A 23,925-nucleotide genomic window follows, 5' to 3' on the forward strand; every position below is an offset into this window, starting at 1 on the left:
GAAAATGAGGGGTTCTGTTGAAACCAAACCACGGTCAGGTAGACCAACTAAAATTTTAGCCACAACTGCCAGGAAAATTGTTCGGGATGCAAAGAAAAACCTACACATAACTTCAGGTGAAATATAGGACTCTATGAAAACATGTGGTGTGGCTGTTTCAAGATGCACAATAAGGAGGCACTTGAAGAAATATGGGCTGCATGGTGGAGTCGCCAGAAGAAAGCCATTACTAAGCAAATGCCATAAAATTTCCTGCTTACAATACGCCAAACATCACAGAGACAAGCCTTAAGCCTTCTGGCACAGCCATTTGGAGTGATGTGGTGAGACCAAAACTGAGCTTTTTGGCCACAACCATAAACACTGCATTTGGAGAGGAGTCAACAAGGCCTATGATGAAAGGTACACCACAGTGTTAGTTTCGTCGACTAAAATACGACTAAAACTAAAATGGCATTTTAGTCATAAGACTATAACTAAAACTAAATAAAAAATTGACATAATCAAAATTAACACTCCTCTGCTGGCCATTTCTATATCGGCAACACAATTCCATCCAGAGCATGTAATAATAGCACATTAAAGTTTAAACATGTATTGCACCACCGCATACGCATAAGTAAGGAGCATCTACTAAGCTGCTGAAAACTAAAACAAGAAAAATGCTTTTCTTATGTTTTCCCCTAATATTTAATGTTGGTAATATATTCAGGTAATATGTGCAATGACATTACAGCCAATGGAGTTTACAGCAGTGTTAATTTCGTCAACGAAAAAGTTTTTGTCACCAGCATTTTTCAACTGACAAAAACGAGACGCAAAGAATAGCACATTTTCGTCAAATGACGACAACTATGACGAAAATCAAATCCGTTTTTGTTAACGAACGAAAACTAAACGAGAATGTGAGGCAGGGACGTTTACCCAACTTCCAGTTTTCACGGAGCTCCGCCTGTGTGGCGTCTGGCGTGGCATGCCCCGTGATGTGAGGAGTGGACTACTACAAGAGTCGACTCGAGACCAGTCACCTGACCTCACCAGAGCACTGCAGCACTACAGCCAGACGCGCCAGGCCCGACTCATCACACGGCACTGGCACCCGGCCACCACCTCATCCAGAGCAGAGCACCCACTGTGAGTTAACAGCCAGGCCAGCTATTACTGCCTCCCTGAGTCCCCTCAGACCACTCACCAGTCACCACTGGCATCCGATTCCGCCATTCATCCAGGACTGTGTGCGTGCATATAGGCCGCTGAGGCCCGCCTGGCCCATCCTGTTAAACAACTTCAGTTAAGAGTCAGACTGGAGACCACCCTTAAACCCGAGACCCCCATCCAGCACTATGAGCAGCACTGTGTGCACTGACTGCAGGCAGCAGAATTACAGGCCTCCTCTCTGACCTGACCATGACCATTTAGATGACTAAAATGTAAGACGTTTTATAGTCGACTAAAATGTAAGACGTTTTATAGTCGACTAAAATGTAAGAAGTTTTATAGTCGACTAAAATGTAAGACGTTTTAGTCGACTAAAATGTACTGGAGTTTTAGTCAACTAAAACGAAAACACTTGCAGAAGACAAACTAAAATGCCATTTTAGTCCTAAGACAAACTAAATTGAAATTTGCTGCCAAAATTAACACTGGTACACCATTCCTACTGTGAAACACGGAGGTGGATCGCTGATGTTTTGGGGATGTGTGCGCTACAAAGGCACAGGAAATTTGGTCAGAATTGATGGCAAGATGAATGCAGTATGTTATCAAAAAATACTGGAGGAAAATTTGCATTCATCAGCTCGGAAGCTGCCCATGCCATGGGACGTACTTGGGACATTCCAACATGACAATGAACCTAAACACAAGACCAAGTCGACCTGTCATAGGCTACAGCAGAATAAAGTGAAGGTTCTGGAGTGGCCATCTCAGTCTCCTGACCTCAATATCATTGAGCCAACTCTGGGGAGATCTCAAACTTGCAGTTCATGCAAGGCAGCCCAAGAATTTACAGGAACTGGAGGCTTTTTGCCAGGAAGAATGGGCAGCTTTACCATCTGAGAAGATAAAGAGCCTCACCCACAAATACCACAAAAGACTTCAAGCTGTCATGGATGTTAAAGGGGGCAATACATGGTATTAAAGAGGAAGTAAACCCTGCACAAAAAAAGAGAAAAAAAACCCTGCAAGACAAAGGCATTATGAGCTAGTATGCATCGCATACTAGCTCATTATGAAATACTTATCTTAGAACGAAGCCCCCGCAGGCCCACACAGCAACAGTGCCGCCCACACAGCAACAGGACGGCTGACATGTTTGGCCGTCCTGCTTCCTTGTTCGCGTCCTCCAGCCATCTGAGTGGCCGGAGGCGTGATTACATCATTCCTACGCATGCGCTCGGGAGCCGCCGTTCACGGCACAGGGCTCTGAAGGAACGGCATGGGTGGCCGTTCCTTCAGAGCGCATGCGCCGATGAAGTCATTCGCTGCATTAAAAGTAAATCTCTCTTAAACGGTACATGTTTAGGAGATATTTACAGTACCTACAGGTAAGCCTTATTAAAGGCTTACCTATAGGTACGACTTCCAAGAGAGGGTTTACAGCCTCTTTAAGACCTGGGGTATGTAAACTTTTAATCAGGGTCATTTGGGTAGTTTGTGTTGTCATTAGGATTTAAAAAGAGTAAAAAACAGTTAATAAATGGCCAGGAGTGAAAGAAAAGTTTGTGTTCTTCATATTCTCTGAAAAATGGCAACTGTATACACACTATATCTCATGGCAGGGTTAGAAAGGCAGAGGTTTCTTACATAACATTTTAGTTCACACCACTACAGGGGATGTCTAATCGGATCTCAAGCTCTCCACATGATTTTATTTAAAAAAAAAAGTATTAAAATGATACTTTTGAGAAACCCATATTAAAATAGAAAAACAGTTTCTATTGCTTGCATAGTGCATTAGATATATATATTTTAACAACTGGCATTTCGCTTTACATACATAAACAAGTAATGAATGTACAAAACAAATTATTTCTACTGTAATGTACTTTAATGATGAGGTTTCAATTAGGAGGAAAATAAAGCTGTATTACTGAAGGTAGCATTTTACCTAAAACTTAAATAAGTTGCAATGAAACATCATAAAAAAAAAAAAAAAAAATCATGAAATCAGTGGCATTTCTGTAATTCTAAAAATTGTATTTTGCTACAAAAAAATTGGTATTCTGTACAACAATTTACAATTGTTTACTAAAGTATTTTTACACCTTTTGTTTTCTTTTTGTCCTGTCAGTTTGAACCTGCAAGTTGCTCAAGAGTTATTAAAATGGACCATACTTGTAATGCTACTCGAGAGAGAAGCCGTCACAGATATATTGTGGAATATTAGGGCCAGCCCCCACTCAAGGTTATTGGCTGTATTAAATACAATTTAAGCAGAGTTGGAGTTGCCTCCTTCCTGACCGTTTTTAGGTCCATTAAGAGTGTATTGGAACCTCAAGCAGAATCACAACAAAAACGTGTGACACGCTTGCAGTGCCATTATATCTTAACGGCACCCCAACCACAGTACAATTTTGCCTCGACTGTTGTGACAAAATGCACGTAAATCACATAAAAATACGCAAAGCCAAACGCGCCAAAAATTTGATACATGAACTTCTTTGGCACGTTTTTTGGAGCGGGAGCAGGCTTATTTAAAATGCCACTTAAAAAGCACATAAAGGACATCGTAGCGTGTGAACAGGGCCTCAGAGATTCTCTCCCCCCCCCCCCCCCAGCACTGCTCTCTCCTCCTCCTTTTGAACCTGTAAGGGTTGTTTTACATTAGCAACTTAGCAATAGATCTGCACCCATTACAATTTAGATTATTTGCTCTGAGATCTGTAGCAGACCGCGGAGTGGCTGCTGAAGATGGCCTGCCACAAGCTGCTGGTGTGCCATGATCAGCAAAAGCTGCAGTGGATAACAAGAGATCCTGGAACTGGTCATTTTCTACCTAGCTTCAACAATAAATCATTAGGTAACAGCTTAATTTCAATGAGTGCAAATCTGTTTTACCTAGCAACAAGTTGCTACAAAACCATTTGTTGGACATAGTCCCAAGTACACAGTGACAGTGCTTCTGGTAGATTTAAAGGGTAAGCACACTTCTTTGTTTTGACCAGACCTAAACTAAAACATCCTTCACCCCCCCCCCAACAGATGCACAATTTACGGGATGGCCAAGGCCTCGTGTGATTGAGTCTTGCCATGCTTAATGTAGCCACTCTACTGCCCGTACATGTGCAATATAGCCCCGTAGACTTCTAGCCAGCGGCAGTCTGTAATGGTCAGTAAAGGCCAAGATGTAATCATTCACCGGAGGCCAAGGCCATCGGCTCAAGGTAAGTATGCCAGGGGAGGGTAGGTTCGTTTTAGACTGGCCATACATTACACAATTTTGTTGTACAATTTTTCATTAGATTTTCCAAAACCCTATGAGGTCGAACCTAAACACTTTCAAATTGTATGCTATCAGACAGGCCCTTGCATTACATAGTTGAAATCAAATGGAAATTGAACAAGGAATTTTTTAATCTATGGCCAGCCTATGTCAGGGCAAAAAGGATATGCGCACTTGATCCTCAAGTGCACTTATCCTTAAAATGAGCTCAAAAAGCATGATCCTCCAGGTCCCATCGAAGCCAATCAGAACACAGTTTTGCTCTACAATCTCACAATAGTGTTCTACAGATTTACCAACAACAAAGTGTGAGGGTCTCCCTGTACCATGTAACTTACGTGCAGTCATGTAGACCCTCTGTTGGTAAAACCCGAAGGAGAATGTGGAAGCGGGCTGTATTGTATAGCCAAGCTTTAGCATTTAACTCAAATTTGCATGTGAAAAGATCTAGTTAGTGAAAAAAAAAAATATTAGTTGCCTGAGACATGTCTTCTTAAATGTTTTAGATGCAAGGTCCACTAAAGTTACCCTTGATTTAAAGGAAACCTGTACTAAAATGTTGGTTGCCATTGCTAACCACATTGAAAATGGTGTCTAGCTATTATATGGATTCAACGGCTCCAGTACTTTGAGTTAAAGAAGTTCACCGTAAAAAATAAAATAAAATAAATGCACATTTTTCCAGGTAAAGGTTGAGGGGCTGCAGATGCTGGAACATGCAACATATCCCAAAAGGTAAACTTATCTTTTAAAATGGAAAAAGTGCCAGATCAGGAGTTCGACCTTCACTTACTGCATACTTATCAATCAGTCACTCAAAAAGTATTAGGCTGGATTCAAACGAATGCAGTCTATTAACATGGTTTGCAATAATGTGACCCTGTCACCACAGGGTCAATTATAAAAGAAGCCCATCTGTACTAACCTTTCTTGAAACACTGCCCCTTCACTGCTTGCCAGATGTTGCAAGTACTGTATTTGACCCCATTCAAGTTGGTCAAATACCTGTTCCTTCTCAGCCCGCAGTTTCTATTGCTGGCTCATACATCATAAACCTAGGAATCGGTGGAAATAACTGCTGAGTGCAGCAGGTATTCACGCACCTGACAGGAGAAAATTCCTGTAGCAACATTTCAAGACCGAGGCTGCTGAAAAAGTAAAGATGGGCTTCTTTTACAGGGCTGGTCTACTTTATAAAATGACCATTTGTTGACAGGGTCACTTTAATGTAGCCTATTCATTATGAATGGGTTGGTAATGAACAGGAATGGACTAAGTCTAAGTTCACATGTACTTGTGTGCACATTCATGGTTATAACAGCCCATTAATTTGAATTGGCTGCTGTACCCACAAGAAATGTGGGAAAATAAGTCCTCAACCCATTATTTAAAATGTGTTGCACAGAACTGCATAGTAACAATGTGTGGGGTGCCATTAAGACAAAGGCACCCCTGTATGTCTGCTAAAGAGCAGCGTTTTTGAGCAGATCGAGAATGCGTGCAAATTTGCACGTATTTCCAACCCACACATGTGCACCTAAGTTGAGAAATGCATATAATGTTTATTTTAACACATCACTGCATGTACATTGGCTCTTCTGCGTAGTGTGCAGGGGTACACAACAACCTACACTTTGGAATATGTGCTCTGCAAAGCCTAGGTATGTAGAAGCCCTTAAAAGTGCATTTTTCACTTTTGCAGGCAAATTGGGATAACACATACCTTATACTTGTTATAAGCTCCCATTAAACATTGCAGAACTTAAAACATGGCAATTTAGAAACCCGTCTGCCACCAAGAGACTAGTTAGAATAAGCCACCTTCTTGGAAAACACAAAAAAAAATCTTACTTTAAGTATGCTATGTGAATGGAAACATAAACATGTACTGGGGTTTTCTCAAATTTGATTTCAAGCATGGAAATACACTTTGAAGCAGAATTACAGGAATGGACCTTATAGCATAGTTACATTGGTGTAGCTTGAATTCTCATTAAATGCAAAGCGTTTGGTGGAGAGGCAGGACAGGGACATCATGATCTTTGCACTTACTAGTGCAATCAGAGAATGCCTTGCATTCATTGAGAAAAATGTATGGCATTCTCTGAATGGCACCCATCATGAGGCCAAGAAGATGGTGCTGATCACTGTAGTAACAGACAAAGGCTTCTGAGTATGAAAGGTTCCTAATTCTTACCCGCTTACATCCAGTAAAAAAAATACAGCGAAAAGATGAGTAAAAAATAATGCAGAATACTCCCCTAGCCCTAACAAATGCAAAATTTCCATTAGTTTATGTGAGCGGTAGGAAGTATATTTTTAGCTCTGCATCATTCTTTACTTAATATTCACTATAGTAAACTACTACAGCATTTACCCACTTCCACAGGGAGCCCACGTGTATAGACTATGCATACTTACATCGGTCGGAGCTGGATAGAATTGTGCAATAAAAGTCATACCTAGAATTCAGTCCTTAGATGTAGTGGCTGCAATAATTTATTTTCAGGATATGCACATTTTCTACAAATACATAAAAATATCTGTTGATTTTGCCAGGATTTCAGTGTCTTTGCAACTTCATGTGCACTGTAAAGTTATCTAAAACTATGTTAACAGCTTCCACAATATATTCTGTGAACGATAGACCCCCACAACCTTATGTAAAGGAGAAAGTGTTTGTATTCCAAATCAAGACAGCAGCCTAAGAGGACTACACTTCAGCCACCATATCTAAAAAGTGATAGGCTACAATAAATTACATCAGGACTTGATAAATTTGCTTGGAATCTAGGAGCCAGCTAAAAAATTTAGGAGCGAGTTCACGCATGCTGAATGACCGGCTTCTGCCAGACCAGCTGCCATACACACACGGGCCAAACGGCGGACAATTTTGATTGAACTGGCTGCGGTTGCCTGGCATTCAGCCCGTGTGTACTTGGCTTGATGGTGTGATGGGCAGTGGCTCACTAGGGAAGGACAGGGCAGCAAGGTGGGGGCAATAGGTGATCCAGTAACTCATGCCACCTTAGACCCATTTTATACCGGCACCTCCGCTAAGCGGAATCTGCTTGCTCAGCAGGGATTTCTCCACTAATCCCAGCTGAGCAGGCGGGTGACAGGTCCTGTCCTCTCCGCTATTCAGAGGGAACACTGACACAGTCCCGCTCTCCACTATGTGGCAATCGGATGGAAATGGACTGCTTGTCCATTTCCATCCGATGCCTTATGATTCGATCCGTCGGACGGATAGAAAATAGGACCACTACCAGTCTGTTGGCAGACAGGATCGGATGTCGGCAGTGGTCAGCGGACATCTGCCACTCCATAGAGGAGACCGAAGGGTCCGCCTGAAAGACTTGACAGGTGGACATGATCAGACAGCCTGTGTGAAAGGGGCCTTCGGCTATGTGGCTGTGGCATGGCAGGGAGATAATGAAAAATAAAAAATTAATTTTAATTAAAAAAAAAAATTAAACAGTTTCCATCTTTTGTGAGGGTGTGAATAGATCTGAGGCTGTTCCACCCAACTACCCCACACTCCATGTCCACTTACCATTAAGCAAAGGGCGCCAGATGAAGCCTGCAACAACTTGAGTCTCTTCTCCTCTTAAGAAGGAGATGAGCGGGCAGTGAGACCAGGCAGGGGAAACACTCAGCCCCGTTAGTGACTGCTTGTCACACCCCCAGCCACCACAAGAGGGCGCCAGTACCCCAATAAAACGTAAGGGACAAGACACCTGTTGCAGTGCAGTACAGGCACCCGGTCGCTAATTCTAGTCGTCAATGCGACCTGGCGCCTGGGGTTTGTCGAGTCTTGCATTACATTTTTGTTTTTGGGTGACATGCTTTAAAATCAGACAGGCAACAAGCATTTCCTCAAGGTCAGAAAAAAAATTAAATAAAATGTTATGGGGAAAAAACATACAAAAAACACACTGTAGGGCACGAATGCTAGTACTGAAATAAAAGAAAAACGCTACTGGATGTCACCCATGCCTACCAAAAGTAGGCTTTGTTTAGCTGCTGGGGGTGAATTTTTTTTTTTCCCCATTTAAATCAGCACCATGAATTTCTAGGGTGACAGCCAATTTGGCCTCTTGCACAGGGGCAGCTGTGCCTGTTCAATTTAAGAGTTGGTGTCTTTTCCTGCCTGGGAGGCCCAAGTGCAGTCTGCCATAGACATGAATGACTGTGTGCTGCCGTACACACGGGTAATGTCCAGGAGCATGCAAAAATGAAAAAATTGGATTTTTGACTTGCCACAAAATCTATTTCTCTGATGACCATTGACTGACAGCTTCTGATCTTCTTAACCATTGGGTTATACTGCCCCCACAGAAGTAGGACACTAAGCAGAAAAAGAAAAAGTCTGGCTATGCCTATGGGCAGTCCCAGGGGGTATACTCCCTTCTCTCTGCTATAGGGAATTGAGTTTTGTTACAAGCAGAAGAATTACAACTCCAAAAGAGGGGTGGGTGCTGTGTCAATGATCAGAGAAATGGATTTTACGGTAAGTCAAAAGTCCCATTTTCTCTTTCATTCATTGAAGGACACAGCTCATGATCTTCTTAACCATTGGGACGCCCCAAAGCAGTGTTCAACATGAGGGGTGGGAACAGCGAAAAAGAAATTCCCAAGGATAACTATAGCCAACCGATAAACAGGAGCTCAACCAAAACAACTGGAGCTCACCTGAAAAAACAATACACCCTCAAAGAGGAGCAGATCCTCTAAACTGCAGCCTGCAAAAACCTTGCGGCCAAAAGAAGGCATCCGCAGGTGCCAACACATCCACTTTATAGAAGTTTGTGAAAGCGCGCACCGACGACCAGGTGGCCGCCTTGCAAACATGCGTCACTGACGCCTGACAAAAGGCCCAGGAGGCACTGAGCGCTCCAGTAGAGTGCACCTTGGCAGGGAAAGGAGGAACCTGACCCTTGATGGAATAGGCCTGGATCACCATCTGTCTGATCCACCTGGAAATGGTCGCAGAAGAAGAAGCGGACAACCCTTTCCAAGGTCCATCCGTAGTTGCCAGGTAAACCCTAATCGCCCGGACCACATCCAAGGTATGCAAAGCAATTTCCTTCGGATGTTTTGGCCAGGGACACAGGGAAGTCAACACGTCTTCAATCAAATGAAAATCCAAGACAACCCGAGGAAGGAACGACGGACAGTGGCGAAGAACCACCACGTAAGGTAACGCCACCAATTCCAAACAAGCTGCGCACAGAGGTGAAAGCCACCAAAAAAGGCCACCTTTTGGGACAGACTAAGCAGGGGAATCTCCCGAAGATTCTCAGAAGATTCTCAAAAGGATGCTTCTGGAGGACAGAGAACCAAATTGAGGTCCCAAGGCGGCATCAGAGACCTCACTGGAGGGGTCAAGTGCCTAACTCCCTGAAGAAAAGTACATACCAAGGAGTATGTGGCCAAGGGCCGTTGCAAGAAGACCACTAGGGCTGACATCTGACCCTTCATAGTACTCAAGGCCAATTTCTGCTCAATCCCCCATTGGAGGAAGGTCAAGATCCGAGTCACCGAAAAAAGAGCGAGGATGAACCCCAAGAGTCTTCCGCGTACGATGGTAGATCTTCCTAGAAGTAGATTTTCTAGCTATTAACAGCATTGGAATCACCGACTCAGACACTTCTATCCATTAGCACCTGGCGTTCAACAGCCAAGCCATCAAAGCCAGCGACTAAAGCAGGATGGAAGATTGGTCCTTGGGACAGCAGATCCTCTCTGAAAGGAAGCTTCCAAGGAACGTCTGACCAGCGACACCAGATCGGCGTACCAAGCCCGGCGAGGTGAGTTTGGGGGTCACTAAGATGACTGGAATCTCTTCTGCCTCGATACTGTGTAGAAGTCTTGGCAGAAGCTTGAGGAGGGGGGAAGGTGTAAATCAGACGATATTGACCCCCACCGGAGCCACCAGACGCATCTGTAACGTGACCGAGCCACAAACTTCTGCACCTTTCTGTTGAGCCACGACGCCAACAGATCCACCTCAGGGACGCCCCAGTGGAAACACAACTGATGAAACACCTTTGGATTAAGGGACCACTCCCCTTGGTCCAACTCCTGCTGGCTGAGGTAATTTGCCTGCCAGTTTTCCATCCTGGGAATGTGTACGGCAGAGGGGGCTGGAAAGAACCGTTCTGCCCACCTTAGAACACCGGCTACCGCCAGAGCCCACAGGGCACTTCTTGTGCCCCCCCCTGGTAAAAGACATTAGCCACATCCATGGCATTGTCCATTTGAATGCACACTGGACATCCCTGAAGACGATCCATTGAATGTTCCAGGCACAGTCTGATCGCTCGGAGCACCAAGACATTGATTAGTAGTCTGGACTCTTCAAGTGTCACTACCACCTGAGCAGAAATTTTGCTGAGGATGCCTCCCCAGCCGGACAGGCTGGCATCCGTGGTAACCACTGTCCAATACAAGGGGAGGAAGGATTGTCTAGCCGAAGCACAAAGCCACCAAATCAAGGACTCTTTCGTTCCCCGGCTCAGTCGGATCCTATTGTCTGATTGTCCAGAGACTGCGGATTCTTGTCCCTTTTGGCCAAAATCTTCCTGCAGGGAATGTGTATGGAACTGTGCAAATGGAACCGCCTGGAAGGTAGACACCATCAGGCCCAGATCCCAGCAAGGAACTAGGTCCTTAATCCTGACTAGGCAGAAAAAAAAAAACTGGAATACCTCTGTGTATGTGTCCTCTGTGGAATTGTAATTCTCCTGACACTGCTTGTAACAAAACTGAGTACCTACAGCAAAGAGGAGTATACCCCCTGGGACTACCCATAGGCTTAGCCAGTCTTTTTCTGCCTCGTGTCCTACCCTTGTAGGGGCAGTAGAACCCCATGGTTAAGAAGATCAGGAGCTGTGTCAGTCAATGAACGAAAGAGAAATTCTATTTTACGTAGGCAAAACACAAAATTCTCTTTTTGGCATAGGCCAATATGCTATACTTCTGTTTACGATAGCACTGGTGTATAGTAGAGTACAGAAGCACAGTCATTCCTGTTTATGAGAGGATGTGCACCGCTCCTGAGTTTCCTGGGAAGTGGAAAGACACCCGCATTTATGTTTAATGGCTTTAGCTGTCTGTATACAAGAGTGCTTACAGTTCTGCAAATCTGACTTGGGCCTTAACAGGCTGAAAGGCAAGGAGGAAAAAAAAATGGATTTTTGTAAAATCTTACCGTAAAATCCTTTTCTCTTAGCTCATTGACAGACGTAGTCCTCGGTGATACACCACCTTCGGGTTATGTTGCCTCCACAGGAGCAGGACTAGACAGGAAATTAAAAAGCTCTGGCCACACCCTAGGGGCAGTCCCAGAGGGTAGATCCTCTCTCTCTCTGCCTCAGCAAATCAGTTATGTGAAAAAGCAGTCTTTAGAGATTTTAACCCAACCCAACTCAAAAAAACAGAGGGGCGGGGACTACGTCTGTCAATGAGCTAAGAGAAAAGGATTTTACGGTAAGATTTTACAAAAATCCATTTTTCTCTAGCGCTCATTGACAGACGTAGTCCTCGGTGATACACCACCTTCGGGACGTCCCAGAGCAGTATCACAACTGAGGGGTGGGAAAATGAAATCAAATCCCAATCTAGAAGGCCCAACCGGTGCCAACTAGAAGTTTACAATGCTCATCCTTAATGATGAGACTCAACAAAAGAGAGAAAAACATTTTTTTTTTTTTTTTTTCTAACAGAAAAAAAACCCTCGAGGTAGACCACCGGTCTCCTCAAATTGCGGCCTGCAAAACCTTGCGGCCAAATGAGGCATCCGCCGATGCCGTCACATCAATTTTATAGAATTTTGTAAAGGTATGTACCGACGACCAAGTGGCCGCCTTACATACCTGGACCACTGACGCCTGATGGCGAAAGGCCCAGGAAGTACTGAGCGCTCGAGTGGAGTGCGCCCTAACAGGGAACGGAGGACTCTGACCCTTAATAGAATAAGCCTGTACCACCGTTTGTCTAATCCATTTGGCAATGGTCGCGGCAGATGCAGGCAAACCCTTTCTGGGGCCATCCGTGATCACAAAAAGTGAATCCGTCTTACGGAATGATTCCGTAGCTTTCAGGTATACCCTGATTGCCCGAACCACATCTAAGGAATGCAACGCATGTTCCCGATGATGCTTGGGCTGAGGACACAAGGAAGGTAGTACAATATCTTCATTCAGATGAAAATCTGAAACCACCTTAGGAAGAAAAGATGGCTTAGGATGAAGTACTACCTTATCCCTATGAATCACTAGGTATGGGGACTGGCATGATAATGCAGCCAGTTCTGACAACCTGCGAGCAGAAGTAATAGCCACAAAGAAGACCACCTTCTGGGATAAAGTAAGCAAGGGAATCTCCCTGATGTTTTCAAAGGGAGGTTTCTGTAGAACCGACAAAACCAAATTAAGATCCCAGGGCGGTAAGGGCGCGCGGACTGGAGGAGCCAGGTGCCGCACCCCCTGGATGAAATTCCGCACCAAGGATTTGGTAGCTAAAGGTTTCTGAAAGAAGATTGCTAATGCTGAAACTTGACCCTTGATGGTGCTCAAGGCTAGCTTCTGCTCAACCCCTTGTTGCAAAAGGGCCAATATTCGAGACACCGAATAGGTACGTGGAGGAAATCCTAAAGATTCGCACCACGCAATATAAGTCGTCCATGTGTGATAATAGACTTTGCTGGAAGTCGCTTTCCTTGCTTTAATAAGGGTAGGAATGACTGAAGTAGACAAACCTCTGTCCTTCAGTACTTGGGTCTCAATGGCCAGGCCATTAAAACCAGCGACTGTAAAGCACGAAGGTAAATTGGTCCTTGAGACCACAGACACTCCCTGAGACGAAGTTCCCACGGAACGTCTGCGACTAACATGTCCAAGTCGGCCAGGCCGGCTTGAGGAGGCCAGCCTAGAATTTCTAGGACCACTGGCGCTGATTGGATCTGAACCAGGCGTCCCTAGAGCTATCTGGCCCCGACCATCCGAGAAAGTCTGGTCGTTTTCTGTTTCCACACATTTATCAGATACCTGATAGTTATCAGGAAAGGTGATCTTTTCTGGTTGAACCTCAGGGACCGAAGTCACCCGACTAGAAGCTACTTGGCCTATCTGGTCAATCAGATCCGATTCCTGTGAGGTATCGGGACTAATCTTAGGAAAAAGGTAAAGGAAAAGATCTATTCAGGGAACGGTAACTACCGCTTCCTGTGGTACTTAAATGTTGGAAGGGAAGAATCGCACCGGTAGTAGTGGTTGATGCTCGATCTAATGTCCTGAATACCGGTGAAAACGTCCCCCCACCCTGAAACCGGGTGGGGGCGCACCTTCAGGCTGTGTACTCCTTTACTTCGGGTTTGGCTGGGTTGGTCCTCTGCTTGTCCGACCAGCCCTTCTTGAACCCTCCTGGAGGAGTCTTGCCTTTCCCGGGAGTACCAGCCGGGCGCCCTTTATGGGCGGTAAAGAAAGGTCCTCGCTTGTTGCGAGGTCCCTTAGCTTTTGCAGCCTGTGGCAAAAAAGTGCTCTTGCCCCCAGTGGCATCCTTAATGATTTCATCTAGGTTGGCCCCAAATAGACGATTCCCCTGAAAAGGGAGATTGGTCAAGGTCTTTTTGGAACCTAGGTCAGCTGACCAGCATTTTAACCACAGCACACGTCTGAGGATCACTGCTAACTTAGATGCATGCCCTAACAAGGGAGTAGTGTCCAAGGCTGCGTCCCAGATAAACCGTAGCCCTTGTATGATCTGTTCCATCAAATCAGATGTCTCCTGGGGAATATCTTTTCCCCTAAGATCTTGGCGTACCATTTTCGCCCATTCCGTAAGTGTCTGGGAAACTAGACCAATAACAATTACTGGTCTAAATGCTGACCCTATCAGAGAAAAGATAGTGCGGGACTCTGCTTCTATCTTTCGATCCACCGGATCCTTAAAGGACGAAGTGTCCTCCACTGGAATAACCGTGGCTTTATTCAGCCTGGAAATAGGCGGATCCACGACTGGTGGTACCGTCCATTTCTTAATGATGGATTCCTCAAACTGATAGCGTCTAGCAATACGCTTGGAAATAGTAAAGGTACGTTTAGAATGCTCCCATTCTCCTTTAATCTGATTACCATAACATTTAGGTACAGGAAAAGCCTTCGCCGTCTTGATGGGCTTATTAGTCCCAAAAGGCCTCTCTGTTTCAGTTGCCTCTGCCGGTAAAGCCTCAAGTTTTAAGGTTTCTTGCACTGCCACAACTAGTGCGTCCACCAATGCTTCTTCCTGAATTATAGCAAGAGAAGAAGCGTCCTCCTCACTGTCTGAGGGGGCTTTACCTGGGATAACAGCCCTTGCAGAGGAACCTGCAACTGCCGTGACCATCTCTGAATCTGAGTCAGAGGTGTCAGATAGTATAGGGGTAGGCGGGGGTCGCTTCCTTGACCCCCGTCCCTGACAGGCCGCCTCCACCCGAGCCACCATAGACTCCAAAATTGCTGTAAATGACTCTATACTCTGTGCACCGGCGGGTCCCGAGGCCCCCTCGAGGGAAACAGGTGGGGGAATATGTGTGGCAGGGTCCATAATAACTCCAGTTACTTCCTGGATAATATAATTCAAAAGTAAAGAAAAAAACTTTTTTTTTTTTTTTTTTCTTTTCTGACCCCCAGCGCCACAAAAAGCCCCTTAGTGTTACCTGCTAGGGATCCCTATCGATCGAGAGAGAGAGAGAGAGAGAGAGAGAGAGAGATAGACCCCCAGGCTCACCACTTGATGCTCAGAGTTAAACTGCAACAGCTTACAGCGCTGTCTTGACAAACAGGAAGTCTTTTGGCTGGCTGCCCAGGAAGAAAGGAGGCGGCTCCGCCCCTCTGCACGCCTTCCGGCGCCTCCCCCAAGCTCCACGAGGTGTAGGATCACCTCAAACATGGCCGCCCCCATGCTGGAGACACGAGGCTACGCCAAAATGGCGGCTCGTGCGATCCAGCAAAAAAAATGGCGGCGGCCTATACTGAATAGCGGTGTGCTGCAGGGCACACAACACTCTCTCTGCATGGGGATATGGCGTGGTTGGCAGTACCGGCTCTGGCGGACCGCATGGCCGTTCGGGAGGCCTGCTAATAGCTGGAGATCTGATTTGGAAGGCAGTCTACATGTCCGTGGCTTCTGACTGGTAGGTAGCTTATACTTAACCCATAAGATTCCCAGAATGCCACGGATTACATCTTTTAAACATGTATACAATAGATTGTTAGCTCCCAAACCAAGCCTCCTGGCTTTTGCACACATAAAATCACACTCAAAGTAGGAGGATTTGTGACATGTTATAGGATAGAAAGGACTCTTTCCTACCATACAGAGAGGGGCCCGCGTTCACCACAAAACCCGTCAGGGAAAAAGGGGGAACATACTACACACCATACCGGAACCAGGCGGGCACCAACTCCTGACAGTACCCCTCTCCACCGGGGCGGGAGGGCTGTCGACCGATACGGACGCCGTGACTCATGGTCTTTGGCGTTTCAGCGAGACGTTTAACTCGCGGGTTCAGTCCTTTTAATGGGACTTTGTCGCGGCCGACCCAGCGCGGAGCTATGGCCTGCACGCGCTCGTAGGCTGAACTGGGGTGACCACCGGATCTCAACATCCAGCCCGTCGCCCAGTTCAGCTTTCTTGCTTGAAGATCTCACAGGAACACTGGAGAAAAAAAAGCTGTCTAAAAATCCTTTAAGAAAAAAATTCTTGCCAGGACCTTAAGATCCCAGCAAGGTATCTAGGTCCTTACTCCTAACTAGACAGAAAATAACTGATTTGCTGAGGCAGAGAGAGAGAGGATATACCCTCTGGGACTGCCCCTAGGGTGTGGCCAGAGCTTTTTAATTTCCTGTCTAGTCCTGCTCCTGTGGAGGCAACATAACCCGAAGGTGGTGTATCACCGAGGACTACGTCTGTCAATGAGCGCTAGAGAAAAAAGGTTCTGTTTAAATACTACAAATATTCTGACACCTTTTCATAACTAATTCAACTGCCCTCATATTAAAAAGTAAAATTATTGCATAGATCATATTTGGAAAGAAATGAATTTAAAAAAACAAAAACATAAAAACCAACACTACCTACACAGGCACATTTACATAAAATAAAGGCTTCTTAAATAAACTGCTGAAAGGCAATAGTGCTGGCCTAAGTCGAGTACATGAGGGTAAAGTGAGGTACAGCACCAGTGAAACTTCAAAGAACTCCAGTATAAATATTTGCTCTGATAATGTAACGAGAGTCATTTAGATGACTAAATGAGGCAATTTTCTTTCGGTTTCAGAATCTGAATATATTTCTAATAAAACAAGCCAGAAAACCTAAATTATATGAGATGTTTTTACCTTGTTTTTGATCACTGGAATTCAAATGAGACCATACTGTGACTGTGTCCATACTCTTCACCGACTCCTATAACAATGAGGAGGTGGGGAACAAGCCCCACGCACAGATCCTGATATTTTAATTTCTCCACATGCATATGACTGCTACAGGCATGGGATGCTATTTAGTTGAATGTGCTTATTCAAAAATTAAATTTGGGCTTTACTGCTTTCAAGATAAATCGAGCTTGGCAGATTTCACGTTTGCATTACTAACAAAGAAAAAACAAAATTGATAACGGAATGAGGTGTGACACAATCCCCCCCTGGCTACCAGTTTAACTAAAAGTAAGTCTGTAATAGGCCTAATGTTTTTTTGCACCCTGCAGGTTTTTTGGGCTCTTTTACATGAGCACTAAATTTGCTACAGTATTTTTATTAAGTCAAGTTCAATTCCTAATGACTGAACAGCCAACACGATCTATGCAAAAGGCACATTTACATAGAAAATGCCAGTAAGTATGCATTAGAGTTAAAAAGAGTGCTGAGCTGAGTTACACTGTTACAGACAAGTGCTGAGAACAGAGCATTAGGATATGTCCTTTTGCATTATGATCCAGGCTCCCTTTGAACAGAACTCAGCTGAAAGAGAGTACAAATACAAGTATAAACAGAACGAATTATTCTTGAAAAGTGAATCTGTTGCTGATGGTGACTTACCACATCCCTTATTCATTTTTCTCAAAATGAAAAATATACTGATTGGTACAGTAGGACAAAGGACCACGCTTCAATTTTTATATGTCATTTACGCCCTCTGCTGCTGACAGGCAGTACAATACAATACAAGGCAGGCTTTCATCCCTTAGATAGATAGAGGATAGAGCTTGTATACCAGAATGTCACAAACCATATGAGAAGCCTATTCAATAGGAAAGAATACTGGAATGCTGGATAACTGGCTTATTTGGCAGTAGTAAATACCTTGAGTATTACCAGGCTGTCAGTAGCAATGTTTGCCACACATGCATAGATACTGGTTAAAATTAGACAAATAACTATTTTTTTTTCCAACTACTGGAAAAGCAGGAGCTACTGTTCAATATAATAAGGCTCATGTCCTCAAATTCAACCAGTTATAATTCGATCTACATGCACTTTGTTGAGATAACAGCCATTCCTAAACCATCTGCCTGCTTCCACAGAAGACAATAGCCAAGCATATACTATTCAGTAATCAGTCCAATCTTTACATTTAAATAACAGGGTCGGGAGATAATGAAGCATTTAGAGGGTGGTTTTGTTTCTTCCAGAAGTGAACCCCTTGCTTGAGACCCCTCTATAAAGCAACTAGAGACCCCCCCCCCCCCACTCTACACTGACCAAGCCCAGCATTGTCAAATACTTATGCAGTACAGCATCTGATGCAGTCTGCTAGAACGGTATTCCTTGGCTGGACCAAATCCACAAATGCAATGTAAACACGCAAGAGTAACAGTGTCATAGAGCAGGGAATGCAGGCTTAATTTTACTATATAGATGTGTCTAAAGCTTAGGGTCCACTTCCCATTTAGATTTTATTTTTCTCTGAAAAGCAGAAACTTGACAGTGCCGAGTTCCCTTGCAGCAAAGGGATACACATAAAAACCAGATTACACTAAAAAGTTAATGCTTGGTTACAAATACGGTTAAGTCATACCATTGTCAGAAATGTGCACTACTGCAGATATTTGGTTAAAGCAATGTCTTCTTTTATGATCACTGGGAAAAGCTTGTATTGTATGAAAAATAAACCCTTATTTTCTTTATTCCAGCACCTATTTGCTACCATAAGTATTGCAGGCACTTTGGCAGTGAACAGGGTGAACAAAAATAACTTATTTTCACTTCAAGGAACCTGAATATGAAGAACAAGTAGCTGTCCAGCACAGTGGTCAGGAGGCTGTAGCTCCATCCCACTCCACAAGATATTGAACCTTTCCATCAAGTGTGACTCGACGAGCCAATATGCGGTACTTTTCCCCGCAAGCTATCCTCCCAGCAGCACCAAAGTAGCTGGTAATGGAATTCTTCAAATGGTGGAGCTGTAAGTCATGATCTGTGACATTTTTAACTATATCTGCGTTGACAGCAGCAAGCTGAGAATCCTCCTTGCTTTCATCATTTCTTCCTATCTCTGAATTGTGAACCTGGAGAGCTTTCCGTGGATGGCGACCCCTTTTCCTCGGTGGCGGTAAGGTAGTAGACCACGACCTCCCTGTGCGCGTCACTCTTCTCAAGTCTGACTGAGGACTAGACAAAAAAAAAACAATACAGTATGCACACAAAGAGGATATGTCAGCACCAAACAAAGCTGAATTTAGGTTAAAAATCATTTTTAGCGTTATAGATTTAACGATTAACCTGGAATGACGTATATCCCACATCTTGTAGGCTACTGGATTAAGTAGAAATCTTCACTGCATGAATGCCCTGTCCTCTTCCTGTCTCTGAATTTCAGGCATGCAGGGGGTTAACAGCTTTGGGTCTCCAGGTTGAATAATATAGAAAAATGGACAGAACAAGAACCCACCCCCCCCCCCTTTCCCTCCACTAAGAATAGTTCTTTCATTGCTTTCCCTGCCTGTAACATGACCTCTGGAAAGGTCCCTGTAGAGAGCTTTTTCTACTGAATTAATCCTGGAGACCCAGATCTATTTACACCCTGCGTACCAGAAGTTCAGAGAAAGAAAGGATGGGCCAATCCTGCAGTGATGGCGTGGGACATACTACTTTGTGATAAAAGATGCTTGTGAAGTCATAACTCTAAACCCAAATGTGGACAACTGTTACAAAAAGAATCTGTATCTAAACCAAAATTGATTTTTCTTTTTTTGGTTTTGAATTACAAAGAATTAGAACGAGATTAAAAATAAATTATATGCACTTTTTTTAGACTGCAAAAAAATGTGCATTATTTTTTGTAAAGTGAACTTATTCTTTAAAAGGGAAGATCTATGATGTTATTAGCCCTCATGTGAGCTCAGCAACTATTTATTGGAGCAATGCTGAGCCAACTCTGCCCAGTCTACGTACAAAACTTTCACTGCATTAAAGCCACTAGATTGAGCTGATGATCATGAGAGATAATTGTATTACAAATCATACAGCAAACATTTACCACTTCTGGACCGGGCCTCTTTCTGACACTTCTTGTTTATAAGTTAAAATCTTTTTTTTTTTTTGCTAGAAAATTACTTGGAATCCCCAAACATTATATAGATCTATATCTCTATATACAGTATATCTGACTGACTATCTTTTTTTTTTTTTTTATCAGAGACCCTAGACAATAAAATGGAGATCGTCGCAATATATTCTATCACACCGTATTTGCGCAGCAGTCTTACAAATGCAAGTTTTTTGGAAAAACAGCTCCCGCCACACATAAGGGTGATCCACCACCCTTATGCCATTATGTTAAAGTGGACCACGCCCCCATTAGGCCGCGGGGAAGCCGATCCACGGGGCCAGCAGCTCCCCTTGGAGAGAGAACGACGGTCTGCTGTAAACAAAGCGAACTGTTGTTCTCTCTGGAATGAACACAAGAGCGCCTGTGATACTCCTATTTAGGATCACAGGTCTCTGTGTTGATTCCACAAGTCCCTCCCCCATACAGTTCGAAAGCACTTCCCTAGGCTCACACTTAAACCTTTGATGGCCTCTGGGTTAACCCCTTCCCTGCCAATGTCATTATTACAGTAACCATGCACATTTTTAGCACTAATTACTGTAGTAATGTCACTGGTCCACCCAAAAAAGTGTCAGTTTGGGGTCCGATCTGTCCGCCGCAATCCTGCTACCATTACTAGTAATAAAAAAAAAAAAAGAAATCTTTCCCCTAGTTTGTAGACCCGATCACTTCTGCGCAAACCACCAATCAATATACACTTATCGGGATTTTTTTTTTACCAAAAATATGTAGAATACAAATTGGCCTAAAAGGATGAAAACATTTGATTTTTACAATTTTGTTTGGCAATGTTATATAGCAGAAAGTGAAAAAACTGGATTTCTGTACTTGCCATAAAATCCTTTTCTCTGAAGTTCGACAGATGCAGCTCTATGTCTCTTTAAACCATTGGGTTATGCTCCTCCAAATCAGGATTAGGCACTAGGCAGGAAAAAGCTTTACCATGCCTATGGGGGCTGTCCCTGCAGGCATAACCCCACACACTTTGCTACAGCAGTCAGTTTTGTTGCAAGCAGTGTTTAGAAGACAAAAAACCCCATTCACTCAAGTAGAGGGGTGGGTGCTGTGTCTGTCAAACTTCAGAGAAAAGGATTTTACGGTAAGTACAAAAATCCAGTTTTCTCTATCATTCGACAAGACGCAGCTCCATATCTCCTTCGACCATTGGGTTGTCCCAAAGCAGTGTATCCATGAGGGGTGGGAAGACAATGCACGTAACCCCCCAAAGCCAACCAGTTCATATGGAGCTCAACCAGGAAAAACTGGAGCTCACCTAGAAAAAACAAACATACACCCTCAAAGAGAACATAAAAGGTTCTCTTTAAACAGCAGCCTGCAAAACCTTGCTGCCAAAAGAGGCATCCGAAGATGCAAACACATCAACTTTGTAGAATTTTGTGAACGTATGCACAGACGACCAAGTTGTCGCCTTGCAAACTTGCATCACTGACGCCTGATGGCATAAAGCCCAGCCTGTTCACGCATCGCAAATGCACATCTGACAGTTCACACTGCCATATGCGATACGCAGGGGGTGTCAATGAAATTTTAAGGACACCCCCAGTTTGATCGCATATCGCAGTGCGATCTGACAGTTCGCACAGGATCGGATCGCACAAGTGTGAACCACTGTGCGATCCGATCCTGATGCAGCTGAAAAAAAGGGTCATGTGCGACTTTTGTGCGGGGGCAGTGCGAATTTAGCCATACAAAGTGTATGGCTGAATTCGCACTGCACATCCGATCGCATGTAATGAAGGAGCAGTGCGCTCCGATATTACATGCGATCGCCGCACACGCTATAGTGTGAACCGGCACTTACTGTGAAAAAAGGAACCTGACCCTCCATCGAATAAGCGTGAACAACCGTCTGCCTGATCCACCCAGAAATGGTCGCAGCCAAACCCTTACGAGGTCCCCCAGTAAAGACAAAAAGAGCATCTGTCTTACTGAAAGACTCAGATTGCTCGAACCACATCCAAAGAATGCAAGGCAATTTCCCTAGGATGCTTGGTTTGGGACAGAGTGAAGGCAGCACAATGTCTTCAAATGAAAATCAGAAACCACTTTAGGGAGAAAAGATTGATTTGGTCGGAGTATCACTTTATCTCTGTGGACCACCAGATAAGGGGAACGGCAGGACAACCGTCAATTCAGACACCCTGCGGGCAGAAGTGATAGCCACTAAAAAGGCAACCTACTTATAAAATGGGTCCAGCTGTTGTATCAGGTTCCAGTTGCTAGGGTGTTGGCGAATGCATGGGTGTTTTAGTAGTTTCCCCTTGCTAGGGGGACGCGACAAGGATGCCCCCTTTCTCCACTGCTATAGGCCCCGGTAGCGGAGCCTCTCACGATAGCTATAAGAGCGCACCCTGGGGTGACGGGACTTAATGTTGGCTCTGTAACGGAGAAAATTAGCATGTATGCGGAGGATACTCTATTATATCTGGCAGACCCTGAAGTCTCTCGTGACCGCGATTTCCCTTATTGAAAAATTTGGTTCCTTTTCGGGCCTAAAAATAAACTGGGATAAGTCCCAAATACTCCATAATGACTCCTTCCCTCAGATATGCCCCCAAATTGATCTTCCGTTACAGAGGGTGAGTTGTATAAAGTATCTTGGAGTCCAGATCACTAATAATCAGGCAGACTACATCCCTAATAATATCCAACCCCTGTTCGACCTAATTAAAGTAAAAACTCAGGTAAGTGCCACATAAATTTGATTAAAATTATACTCCTACCTAAAATATTAAATGTCCTATGGCTTTCCCCAATCTACCTGCCTCTGAAACATTTCCAATTACTGGAATCTCTCCTGATGTAGAACTAGTAGGCATAAGTTGCCTTGGAGGAAACTCAAAAACCCCACAGATTTGGGGGGTGCGGCACTTCCTGATTTCAACACATATTACCTTGCTTCCCAATGGTCACATTTTTTCACATAGATAAAACCGATAAAGTTAGGTTCTCATCGTTCCTGTGCCCTTCCTGGTCTCACTCCTCAGCGGACCCACAGTGCTGTATTCGGTGGGCTTATGGGGGCTGGGTCACCGGGGGATAGCAACTCATTATTGTGCTATTAAAGGTGGGTTTGGGACATAGCATCCAATAGGGTGGACCTCCCTAGATTCCACAATTTCACACCCCTATGGCATAATCCCTTGCTATCTGAGTTCTGCTCCATTCCTGACCCCCATATATGGAGTTCGAGAGGTATATACTTCTTGTTCCATATTACGGACAGCGACCTTTGACAAACTGAAGGCTGAATTTACTCTGCCCACCCACATGTTTTTCAGGATTTGCAACTCCAGCACGCATTCCGGGCACAGTTTGGGCTCTACCCCCCACAGACCGACCCTATCTACACTATTGAATTAAAGGTCCAAACCCCAAAAAACTGATTGCTTTGTTCTACACCACACTCCATCTCCCCTCCGCAACCAGGTTGGCATACGATCTCAAGGGGCATTGGGAGGGGGAGGTTGGTACCCCAGTACCGCAATCCCTCGTTGGTGCAGCAATGCCAACACCAGGGCTAGCACCTTGGTAAACAACCTGGGGGTGGAGGCGGGACCAAGGGGGTAACACCAGAAATTGAGAATGCTTTTCTGCTACTGCAAAGTGAAGAAACCGCTGGGGCCCAGCGTAGATAGGGATGTGTAGATACGTGCCCTTGATATCTATGGAGGATAAAAAGTCCCCCTGATGCAGTGACGCCACTACCGTGCGGATGGATTCCATCCGAAACTTCTGTACTCGCACAAAGCAGTTCAGGGCCTTGAGATCCAGGATAGGACGCCCCTTGCCCTCTCTTCTTGGACATAGTTAACAGGTTTGAATAAGATCCTTGAAAGCATTCCTGAGAGGGGACCAGCGCA

At 44.5% G+C, this 23,925-nt stretch overlaps 2 protein-coding genes across 2 annotated transcripts in view; one reads left to right on the forward strand and one right to left on the reverse strand.

Annotated features, from left to right (window-relative positions):
• The window catches only part of TMED5 (transmembrane p24 trafficking protein 5), a 518,850-nt gene extending 500,004 nt beyond the window's left edge, over positions 1-18,846 (forward strand). The window contains exon 4 of the mRNA XM_082265814.1: positions 18,624-18,846. Within this exon, the coding sequence (XP_082121940.1) occupies positions 18,624-18,710 (87 nt within the window). The 3' untranslated portion in view covers positions 18,711-18,846. The remainder of the gene's footprint in view (positions 1-18,623) is intronic.
• The window catches only part of MTF2 (metal response element binding transcription factor 2), a gene marked incomplete at its 3' end in the record, with an annotated part of 94,384 nt that continues 89,202 nt past the window's right edge, over positions 18,744-23,925 (reverse strand). The window contains exon 15 of the mRNA XM_082265815.1: positions 18,744-19,101. Within this exon, the coding sequence (XP_082121941.1) occupies positions 18,744-19,101 (358 nt within the window). The remainder of the gene's footprint in view (positions 19,102-23,925) is intronic.

Source organism: Pelophylax lessonae (assembly GCF_965119305.1).
Source record: "Pelophylax lessonae genome assembly, chromosome: 8".
In the NCBI taxonomy this organism is placed as follows: domain Eukaryota; kingdom Metazoa; phylum Chordata; class Amphibia; order Anura; family Ranidae; genus Pelophylax; species Pelophylax lessonae.